General features: G+C 31.8%; 2 protein-coding genes across 2 annotated transcripts; both read left to right on the forward strand.

Moving 5' to 3' along the window:
* Positions 1–1,199: 1,199 nt before the first annotated feature.
* On the forward strand, positions 1,200–1,941 carry LOC115716745 (calmodulin-like protein 2). Its single transcript, XM_030645641.2, has one exon. It carries the CDS (start codon positions 1,321–1,323, stop codon positions 1,699–1,701), a length of 381 nt encoding a protein of 126 aa, XP_030501501.2. The 5' UTR covers positions 1,200–1,320; the 3' UTR covers positions 1,702–1,941.
* A 286-nt stretch (positions 1,942–2,227) lies between these two features.
* On the forward strand, positions 2,228–6,232 carry LOC115716744 (pentatricopeptide repeat-containing protein At1g18485). Its single transcript, XM_030645640.2, has one exon. It carries the CDS (start codon positions 2,800–2,802, stop codon positions 5,719–5,721), a length of 2,922 nt encoding a protein of 973 aa, XP_030501500.2. The 5' UTR covers positions 2,228–2,799; the 3' UTR covers positions 5,722–6,232.
* Positions 6,233–11,312: the final 5,080 nt, after the last annotated feature.

Raw genomic sequence — 11,312 nt, forward strand, 5'->3', positions numbered from 1 at the left:
AGACTTCCTCTAGTGATTTGTCGCAACCCTTTGTAATCCACCTTGCTAATATGATCTCTGAAACACACCAAGTAGTGAACTCCCTTCAACTATTGATGTGTGCTTACTTCCTCCTGAAGTAAGGCTTAAACAAATCTTCTCCCGAAGATATATGCTCACTTCCTCCCGAAATGAAACTTGGACAAGTCTTCTCCCAAAGACCCACGCTTGTTCAAAGCTTCTCTTCAACTTATTCTAAGAATAGTATGAGATCATAATAAGAAAACCAAAACCTAGTTGAACACTCTAGGTTTTTACAAATGAAATACTCTTCTCACAAAGAAAGATATGAAAATATGAGACTAGAAAAGATAAAATCGTTTGGTTGCTCTCTAGGTCCTATTTATAGAATATAGCAACCCTAGAGACAACCACAAAAATGATTTCCCTGTACAAAACTTTCTTAAAAAAATTCCTGATTTGTAGTATCAGAATCGGGTTTCACAGCAGCAGATCAGGATCAGAAAGGAAACTTTCTAAATTGAACCAAGATCACGAATTTGGACTTCATACCTGCCAAATAAAGTTTATTTGATTTCTTCTAATAAAGGCAAAACTGAAATCATCCATTAGAAAAAGGAAATTTCCTAAAATTAGACAACTTTCCATAAGAGAATTCCTTCTCTTACAAGAAGTTTTCTAAACCAAAAAGAGACCAGCTGAGAAGTAATCTTTTCTTAGAAGAAAAGAGTAATTAAATGCACAAAATCAATGTAATAAAAATAAATTAATCAATAAAAATACACATTAATTAAAAAAAAAAATTGACAACTAAATTGCCAAAAAAAAAGGACCTAACAAATATGGTTTAAACTAAAATATTAAAATTATTCTTAAAAAAAAAAGGTTTTTTCATTTTTACACTTCAAGTTAGTTTTTTTTTTTTGCATTTTTACGGAATTCTACCTAGAAACTCTTATTGCAATCAGTGCTGCAACCTAAATTGCAACAAAAAATTGTATAAAAATCTCTATTGCAACTAGCTCTACAACCACTTTAGAAACTCAAACCGTAAATTTGAAAAAAAAGTTAAAAAAAATAGTATATGGAGTAATTCCAATTTTTTTTTTTTCATTTTTACAACTAAAATATTAAACAAAATCTAAATAAATAAAAATAAAAATTACATATTAGAGCACAGCACGTGATTTTCACGTGCATGCTTAATTAAAATATTAAACACATTGATAATAAGAAACTTGTGCCATAAATAAATTGAACAACCCTAATTTTGTCTGTATCTCTTTCAAAATCCAAAATCCAAGAAATTGGGCGAGAATAATGAGGATCGCTATTCTCAACGACTCCACATTGACCGATTTCATCCAAGACACGGAATCGTTCGACAATGGCGTAACGAAATGCTTCGAGGCCCTCGACATTGACGGCGACGGTGTGCTCTCGCGGCAGGAGCTTCGCGACGGATTCGGCAAGGCTTTGCCGATCGGAACAGTGGGGAAGGAAATGGTGGATAATCTGTTCGATACGGTTATTGGGAGATTCGATGTGGAAGGAAAGGGCAGCATTGGTCGAGACGAGTTCAAATCGCTCTCGAAGGAGATGTTGATGGCCATGGCTCGTGGGATTGGGGGTACTCCGATTCTTCTTGCGATTCATCAGGATAGCTTGCTTCTCATTGCTGTTGATCATGAAAAAAGATAAAAGAAAAGATTTGATTTTTTTCTTAGTTTTTACAAAACAAAACGATATTAATTGGATCTCACTGCATTGATATGCTAACTTTGATACATTTAATTTTTTAACATATATTGTAATACATTTCATAAAATTGAAAAAGAAGAAGATTGAGATTTGTTTGTGTTTTTCTTTGAATGTAGTTTGTGATCAAACGAACAAAGTTTTGGGTTTTAATAAAATTGTGTCTTTGAAGATTTTCATCTATGATTTGTTGTTTCGTTATAATTATGTTTTGTTTCTAATTTTGAATACATGATTTGGTAGGTGATTATTGTACACATAACCCATTAATCAGTTATTAATTTTAGAGTTAGGATTGTTTGAGAAATGAAAAAGAAGCTCACAAATTATCTATGATCTGAAGATATGGATATTTGGATCTTGGTGTTGTTTTTCGAATTCTGTATCTCAATTGATTAGAACTGTCGTTTTGAGTAGTTTGTTTAATAATGATTAGGAACCTCGTATGTTAAATTGATTGAAATACTGCAGTTTCATTGGTATAGTAAAATCTGTGTTTTTGAGAAAAGACAGGTTATCAAGAAAAAACAAAATGGGAAAAAGACAAAATAGATAAAAATAAATAAATTAAAAGAAATAGAAAAGGACTAAAATACAGAATAAGTAAGTTATTAAAACACCACTCTTTTAAGTTATTAAGTTTATAGACTTATAGATAGATAGATATAGAAACTGAAATCTCATCCTCTTGGAAGAAAATCAAACCACACAACATCACAAATCTAAATTCAATAAACAAAAAGAAAAAGATAGGCAACGGCAGTGCTGCTAATGACCAGGAAAGCTATTTCTCCCCCTTCTTTTCTAAATTTAATGAAATAAATGAATAAAGAGTCTCTTAGTTTCTGGTCATTTTTTTTCCTTTTGAAAATCAGAGTAGTATTCATATAAATCTTGGATAATCAGGAATTCCACAACTGGGTTCTTTATTATCTCTGCAACAAATCTAACTGGGATATGGGATTTGTGGACAAACATGTGTTTGTTATTAACTAAGCCAAGTTTGTTTTTGTTAATCCCATTCAAAACAAACAATTCAAAATGGCCATATTGTTGGCTCCACCACCACCAGTGTCATGCTCATACCAGCCACCTTTAACTCACAGAATCAATTATCATTCTCCTCAATCAAACCCCAAACCAAAATTAGAAGATGTGTCCTTTACTTTCACTCAAAAAACCAATACAACTCACCACCACCCACCTTGGTTTCAAGAGATAAACAAGCTTTGCCAATCTGGGAACCTTCCCAAGGCTCTGAATCTCCTTAATAAAAGTAGTGACTCTCAAGACTTTTCAGGGTATCACTCTCGGAGGGAGGCCATAGGGGTCTTGTTGCAGGCATGTGGATATTGGAAAGACATGGAAACTGGAGGCAAAATCCATGAACTGGTTTCTGCATCAACCAGGTTTAGAAATGACATTGTTCTCAATACCCGTCTTGTTACCATGTACTCCATGTGTGGTTCTCCTTTAGATTCTCGTTTGGTTTTTGATAGATTACAGGAGAAGAACTTGTTTGTGTGGAATGCACTTGTTAGTGCTTACACTAGGAATCAACTGTTTGATGATTCAATCAACTTGTTTGTTGAGTTGATTTCGGAGACTGATTTTAAACCTGATTATTTCACATTCCCTTGTATGTTTAAGGCATGTTCTAGTATTTTTGATGTGGGGTTGGGGCAGGTGTTTCATGGGATGGCAATAAAGGTGGGTTTGGTAATGGATGTTTTTGTGGGCAATGCATTGGTTGGTATGTACGGAAAATGTGGGTGTTTAGAGGATGCAGTTCGAGTGTTTGAAAAAATTCCTAAGAGGAACTTGGTTTCTTGGAATTCAATGATTCGTGGATTTTCCAATAATGGATTATCTTACGAATGTTATAATTTATTACGGGAGATTTTGGGGGAAGGTTTCTTACCGGACGATGCTACAATAGTGACTTTGTTACCGGTGTGTGCTAGCGAGGGAAATGTAGATATGGGGATGGTGATTCATGGTTTGGCAGTGAAGTTGGGGCTCAATGAGGAAATGATGGTGAAAAATGCTTTGATGGACATGTATTCGAAATGTGGATACTTATCTGAAGCTATGATCTTGTTTGATAAGAACAATAAGAAAAATGTGGTTTCATGGAATTCTATGATTGGAGGTTTCTCTAGGGAAGGAGATATATATGGAACATTTGATCTATTACAACGAATGCAAGTGGAAGACAAGAATGTGAGGCCGAATGAGATCACGATATTGAATGTGTTACCAGCTTGTTTAGAGGAGAAAGAGCTGGAAAGCTTAAAGGAAATTCATGGTTATTCAGTCCGACATGGGTTTCACGATGATGAAATGGTAGCAAATGCTTTTATTGCAGCCTATACCAAATGTGGTTGTTTGGATTATGCTCAACATATGTTTTATGGTATACAGAATAAGACTGTGAGCTCTTGGAATGCACTAATTGGTGGCTTTGCACAAAATGGTAGTCCAAAGCAGGCGTTAGATTTTTACTTCAAAATGAAAAATGCAGGGTTGGATCCTGACTGGTTTACCATTGGTAGTCTTATTTTAGCTTGTGCCCATTTAAAGTTTATGCATTACGCCAAACAAATCCATGGATTTGTTCTACGTAATGGGTTAGATTGTGATTCATTTATTGGCATCTCTCTAATGTCTATTTACATTCAATGCAACAAGATATTATATGCACATGCATTGTTCTCTAGGATGGAAGATAAAGATCTAGTATGCTGGAACACTATGCTAACTGGTTACACTCAGCTTGAACTACCTGGCGAAGCTCTTCATCTTTTTCGACAAATGCTTTCTAATGGAGTTCGGCCATATGAGATTGCAGTCACGAGTGCCTTTGAGGCTTGTTCGCAACTGTTAGCTTTGCGTCTTGGAAAAGAACTACATTGCTTTGCCTTAAAAGCTCACCTCATGGAAGACATGTTTGTCGGTTGTTCTATCTTAGATATGTATGCAAAGAATGGCTGCATGGAGCAAGCTCAAATGGTCTTTGACAGTTTGAGTGAAAGAGATGTTGCATCATGGAATGTTTTAATTGCAGGATATGGAATCAATGGACATGGAAGCAAGGCCTTGGAGCTATTTGAAGAAATGTATAGATTGTGGTTGAAGCCTGATAGATTTACATTTATTGGAGTTTTAATGGCTTGTAGTCATGCTGGAATGGTCAAAGAAGGCATACAATATTTCAATGAGATGCAGGATTTGTATGGAATAGAACCGAAGTTAGAGCATTATGCTTGTGTAGTGGACATGTTAGGCAGAGCTGGCCGAATAGAAGAAGCTCTAAAGCTCACAAGTGAGATGCCCGAGGAGGCAGATGCTAGAATCTGGAGCTCGTTGCTTAGCTCCTGTAGAATTCATGGAAATTTGGAGATGGGAACCAAAATTGCACAGCGATTGCTTGAATTGGAGCCTGAAAAGGCAGAGAACTATGTCTTGGTATCGAATTTGTATGCTGGATCAAGGAAATGGGATGATGCGAGAAGAGTGCGACAAAGGATGAAGAAGATTGGCTTGCAGAAAGATGCTGGGCGCAGCTGGATTGAGCTCGGAGGGAAGGTATACAGCTTCTTTGCTGGCGATGATATGCTACCGAGTTCTATGGAGATTAGGGATATGTGGAAAAATTTAGAGGAAAAGATAACCTTGATCGGATATGTACCGAATACAAGCTGCGTGCTTCATGAGCTAGAAGAAGAGGAGAAGATTGAGAAATTGAGAGGGCATAGTGAGAAGTTGGCAATTTCTTTTGGATTATTAAAGACAAGTAAAGGGTCAACTATAAGAGTATGCAAGAATCTTAGAATTTGTTTAGATTGTCATAATGCAGCAAAGTTGATATCAAAAGCATTTGAAAGGGAGATAGTAGTGAGAGACAACAAGCGCTTTCATCATTTCAAAGATGGCCTTTGTTCTTGTTCAGATTATTGGTAGACAAAATTTTGATGGTCATTTTGTCCACATGTTAGGAGATAAAGTTGGAATGGGGCAAAGGGGTTGGCTCAGAAGTGTTAGGCTGAGGCTAATCTTCAAGAATTAGAATTTGAGAAGAATAAACCATTTGCAGGGACTAAGTAGATTTTAAGAAATTGACAAATTGATGGGAAAAAAAAAAAAAATAAGATGGGGTGATCCGATGGCACACTTGGTATAGGTGTTTTAAGAGCTTGATAGGAAGGAATGGAGGTAATGCTATAGCTGGTTGTCTTGATAATTTGTTATTCTTTTTATCTCACCAATGATATAGTTATAAGTAGCTTGATTGATTTGGCAATTAGCTCCATATAAGAAATATTTAATTGCTATAATTGCATGTTTTCTTTCTTTAAAGTGTGTTTGTATGTATATATAACTTATATTTGTATCTTAGCATAAAAACACATCAATGTAAAAATGGCCCCTCACAATATTTTTTGAAGTTTAATTCCAATTAGACAATTTGCCATATACAAACCAATTACAATATGTCAAATGCTGCAAAATTAGGTTTGAAAATTGTTCACTTTAGGCTTTGCTTGAAATTCAGAAGAAAAAAAAGGGTTGTATGAGAAAATATTAGAGAGAAAAATTATTAGAATATTAATTTATTAGAGTGAGAAAGATGTTTTTAATTGATGATTTGTGGAAGAGTAATTTCTATCTAACCTTTTTTTTTCCCTGTGTTTTCTTCAATTGTAGAAACACATCCCCTTTGATGTATCTTTGTTAGCTCGAAGCCAATTATATAGTAAGGAATTCATGTTCTGCCCTTGAATTCAGAAATAAAATTGATCACTTTAAAGTTATTCTTCACAAGATTTATCAATAATACTTTAAATTTGTTCGTTGTATTTTGTGAAATTAATCACAAGAGTTTAAGGAATATAAAATAATATTAATTTACGGTATAAATACCTAAGTTTTATGCCGAGTAGCAGATAAATACCTAAGTCGTATTTTTGGCGGTAAAAATACTTTCCAACACTAGTGTGGAACTTACGTAGGTACCTGGTCGTTAAGCAGACCCTATGTTAATTTGAGCCTTAGGCAAAAAATAAAAATTAGGGCCCACTGAAAATGTGAAGTTATTGGGATCTAAACTCTCAACCTCTTAGTTGTTAATCCAATCAAATTATCACTAGGCTACAACACATATTTAGCATTAAAATTTAATCCTATGTTAATAAAAAAATCCAACAAAAGAAGATTCGTTTTGTTAAACACAAAAACTTAAAATTAAATTAAATACAAAATTAAATTCAAAACCTAAAAAATCTAAGAACATAAAATTCCTAACCCCTAAAATCATGTTCTCTCCCCCTTCACTTCTACGAATGAGAACAGATTTCATCTCTTCTCGACAACTTGCGAACCAGAGGCCTGCTAAGACCAATAGTGCATCCTCCTTTTCTTCTCTTCTCGACAACCTGCGAACCAAAGGCTGTTGGGCTTTGTGCCCTAAATAAAACTCTATTTCAATGTAATCTTTATCATTCAATTATCAATAAAGAGACAGAAGTATTTTCATCACTTATTTAGTGTGTCATTTGGTTCATGTTATCATTTATATGTTTATTTGATTTATAAATTCATCCAAATCCTTATCACATTGATATTATTGTTTATTGTGTCGTCAGCACAGTGGAAAGTAATCAAGATTATGTGATTAAATGTATTCTTAGATTTATCAGTACACAGGGTTTAACTAATATGATAATCTATAATATAGTTTACTTGCACCTTGGATAAGTGCTATGTCCTTTCCAGGGCATTGGTTAAAGTAAAGCTTGGGTTGGATGCATGGAGTATGCATTGGAAGAGACCGATATTGAACTTGGATTAGATATGATAAATTTACCGTAATATCCATTCAATTCAATATCACCTAGTTGATCCTAGATCAAATGATCTTAATCCTGACATGGTTTGGTTCGATCTCAAGAGTGTTATTCATGTTCTTTGATTTGTTAGTTAAGCCTACTTTTTGGTCAGGGTGATACGTACATTTTAGGAACATGGTAGTACAATTGAGTGGGAGTGCTAATCATAGATATGGAATCTATAACTTTTATCTGGACATAGAAGTGAAATGATGATTTCCTTCGAGCTTGGCTAAACAGAGATAAATGGTTGAGTACTCATTTCAGTGATTATGTTAGTTCACTGAAATATCATTTATAGGTGGCTAAGTGTTTTAAGGATAAAATACATTGAAGGGTGTAACGATAAATTAATCCCTATGCAATGTTAGAGGATCATTGATTATTGGGATTATAACAATGGATAATTAATAGCGTATCTATATCGAGGAACATATAGAGCGTTCTATATAACTGAGAGTGCAATTCCAAGTTCTATGGTGGATGCAATGAGGAATTAATAAGTTAGTGAATTTATTTGGTAAATTCTAGATCTGCTTATTGGAAGCTCGGATATATAGGCCCATGGTCTCCATACTAGTTGAGACAATACTACTTGTAAGACTCAGTTAATTGATTTTAGTTACTCAATTATAATTCTAAAATTAGACTATGTCTAGTTTATGAATTTTCACTAAGCTAGGGCTTAATTGTGAAGAAAAAAGATTCTAGGATTTATTTGTTAATTAAGATACTTTATTAAGTCTAAATACATATACCTTTTTTTGCCTTGATTAGTTTCTCTTTTGTTATCAATCAATTTAAATTAGTTTCAACTATTCTTAAATTGCTCTTTCTCTATTCTGTGCTACGTGTAGATTGTCACTCGAGTTTTCCTAACTCAGATGCAAAAACAACAATGGTTAATTTCCCTCACTCAACATTGACGGAGAAAGGGAAGGAGATAATAAATATATTATTACCAACTGCAACTTGATTATTTTTTGAAAATCTCCGACGATGACGAACGAGAGAGAATTCGATGTACGGAATAGTTTTAGTGGTCAGACGATACAGAAAACAACGATGTCGTTTATATGTTTTGTAAATATAATGTATAATATACTTTTTTTACTATAATATTATATGTTATTTTATATAATGTAAAATTCAAGTAAAATATTTTATAATATTATAGTATTATATAATTATATTTTTTTTTTATATATATTATTGTAAAATATTTTATAATAATTTCTAAGCCCTAAAGTTTTATAATAATATAAAAATATATAGTACAAATTAAAATATATAGTTAGATCTAAAATTATAATTTGTCTAATGTGAAACATAGAGATGATATTCAGTAAGGGAAAAGTGGTCCCTTTCCCTTCTGTAGAGTTTTTCTATATTTTTTATTTTTTTATAAATTATTTTTGCTTACATATAAATTTTACCTATTTTTAATTAAAATAAACTTTAATTTTAAAAAGTGATAAAATATTTTATAATAATATATAAAATATAATCATATAATACTATTATTATTGATATTTTATAACATATATTAAAAATTTTAAATTAAAATAATTGGGTAATACTAAGTTAATTTATCACCTATATAAAAAGAGAAAAAAAATAATAATAATTTTGATACAAATAAAAGTGAATAATTGAATGTGTTATTTATAAAGTATAACATAAAATATAACATATTAACTAATCAATGTGAGAGTTTTTTTTAAACATATACTATGGAGCGTATCATCCTAAAATTTGAAAATATATACAAAAGTAAGAAAAAAATTAATATAGAAAGATAAAATCATAGAATGCCACATCATTTCTCTTAATTTTAGAATTATACTGATGTATAGATTACAATTTACAACCCCATCCTCCATAGCATTTCTTTGTATCCATCGATATCATGTAGGGGTGAGCATAAAATTCAAAGAACCGAAAAAATGTTCAAACCGACCTACCGAACATTGTTAGAACTGAAACTGATAAAAGCAAAAATCGAAAAGAACTTATGGACCCTCTTGAAATACTTGAGAGGCTTTAAATATTTGAAAGGCCCAGTAACATTTGATGGTTCCACGGTATAGAGCTTAGTCAACGACTTTTTAACGATGTATTCCATCATAATCCAAAACTTAACATACTCTGCTTCAACAAGTCACCTATAATATCTTTTGGACTTTGCAACATCACAAAGCCACCCACCCAATTCCGCTATTAAGTGATGGACATTGCCCTTAGCATTTATGTTGGCAAGTGGAATTTGGCTGTATGTTTTAGTGGTTAGATCAAATGCGACAATAATAGAAGATTCAGTGGTGTCAAGTTCAGTTTCTACCAACTAATGGATAGAACTGCCTACAAGATTGTCTTTCCCACAATGGCCACCCAAGTAAGAAAAATCACCAACCCTCATGAGAATGTTGGTGTTTAGGCTATACACATAAACCTCATAACGCAATGATAAATCCTCATGGTTATGTATGATCATGCTTACAAATTAGTTTCAACTATTCTTAATTCGCTCTTTTTCTATTCTGTGCTACGTGTAGATTGTCACTCGAGTTTCCCTAACTCAGATGCAAAAACATCAATAGTGAATTTTCTTAACTCAGCGTTGATGGAGAAAGGGAAGGAGAGAATGAGTATATTATTACTAGTTGTGACTCGATTATTTTTTAAAAATCTCCGACGACAACGACCGAGAGAGAATTCGATGTACGAAGTAGTTTCAGTGATCATACAATACAGAGCACAACGATATCATTTCCATGTTTTGTAAATATAATGTATAATATACTTTTTTTTACTATAATATTATATGTTATTTTATATAATGTAAAATTCAAGTAAAATATTTTATAATATTATAGTATTATATAATTATTTTTTTTATATTATTGTAAAATATTTTATAATAATTTCGAAGCCCTAAAGTTTTATAATAATATAAGAATATATGGTACAAATTAAAATTTATAGTTAGATATAAAATTATAATTTATTTAAATGTCAAACTCAATAAGGAAAAAAGTAGTCCTTACTATAGAATTTTTTTATATTTTTTTCACTTATAAATTATTTTTACATACATATAAATTTTACCTATTTTTAATTAAAAGAAACTTTAATTTTAAAAAGTGATAAAATATTTTATAATAATATATAAAATATAATCATATAATACTACTATAATTGATATTTTATAAAATATATTAAAAAATTTAAACTAAGATAATTGGGTAATATTAAGTTAATTAATCACCTATATAAAAAGAGAAAAAAAGTAATAATAATTTTAATACAAGTAAAAGTGAATAATTGAATGTGTTATTTATAATGTACAACATGACATATAACATACTAACTAATCAATGTGAGAGTTTTTTTTTTAATATATACTATGGAGCGTATCATCCTAAAATTTGAAAAAATATACAAAAGTAAAAAAAAAATATATATATAGAAAGATGAAATCTTAGAATGCCACATCATCTCTCTTAATTTTAAAATTATATAGATATATAGATTACAAGTTACAACCCCATCCTCCATAGCATTTCTTTATATCCAGATATCATGTATGTACTCAAAACTCAAAAGCTACTGAACACTTTACTCTTTTATTATATATACACGTCTTTTGCTTTGATTAGTTTTGCT

The sequence above is a fragment of the Cannabis sativa genome, chromosome 5 (genome assembly GCF_029168945.1).
Source record: "Cannabis sativa cultivar Pink pepper isolate KNU-18-1 chromosome 5, ASM2916894v1, whole genome shotgun sequence".
Taxonomy (NCBI): domain Eukaryota; kingdom Viridiplantae; phylum Streptophyta; class Magnoliopsida; order Rosales; family Cannabaceae; genus Cannabis; species Cannabis sativa.

Coding starts and splice junctions, on each gene's coding strand:
- LOC115716745 (XM_030645641.2), top strand. CDS start 1,321: ATGAGGATCGCTATTCTCAACGACTCCACATTGACCGATTTCATCCAA.
- LOC115716744 (XM_030645640.2), top strand. CDS start 2,800: ATGGCCATATTGTTGGCTCCACCACCACCAGTGTCATGCTCATACCAG.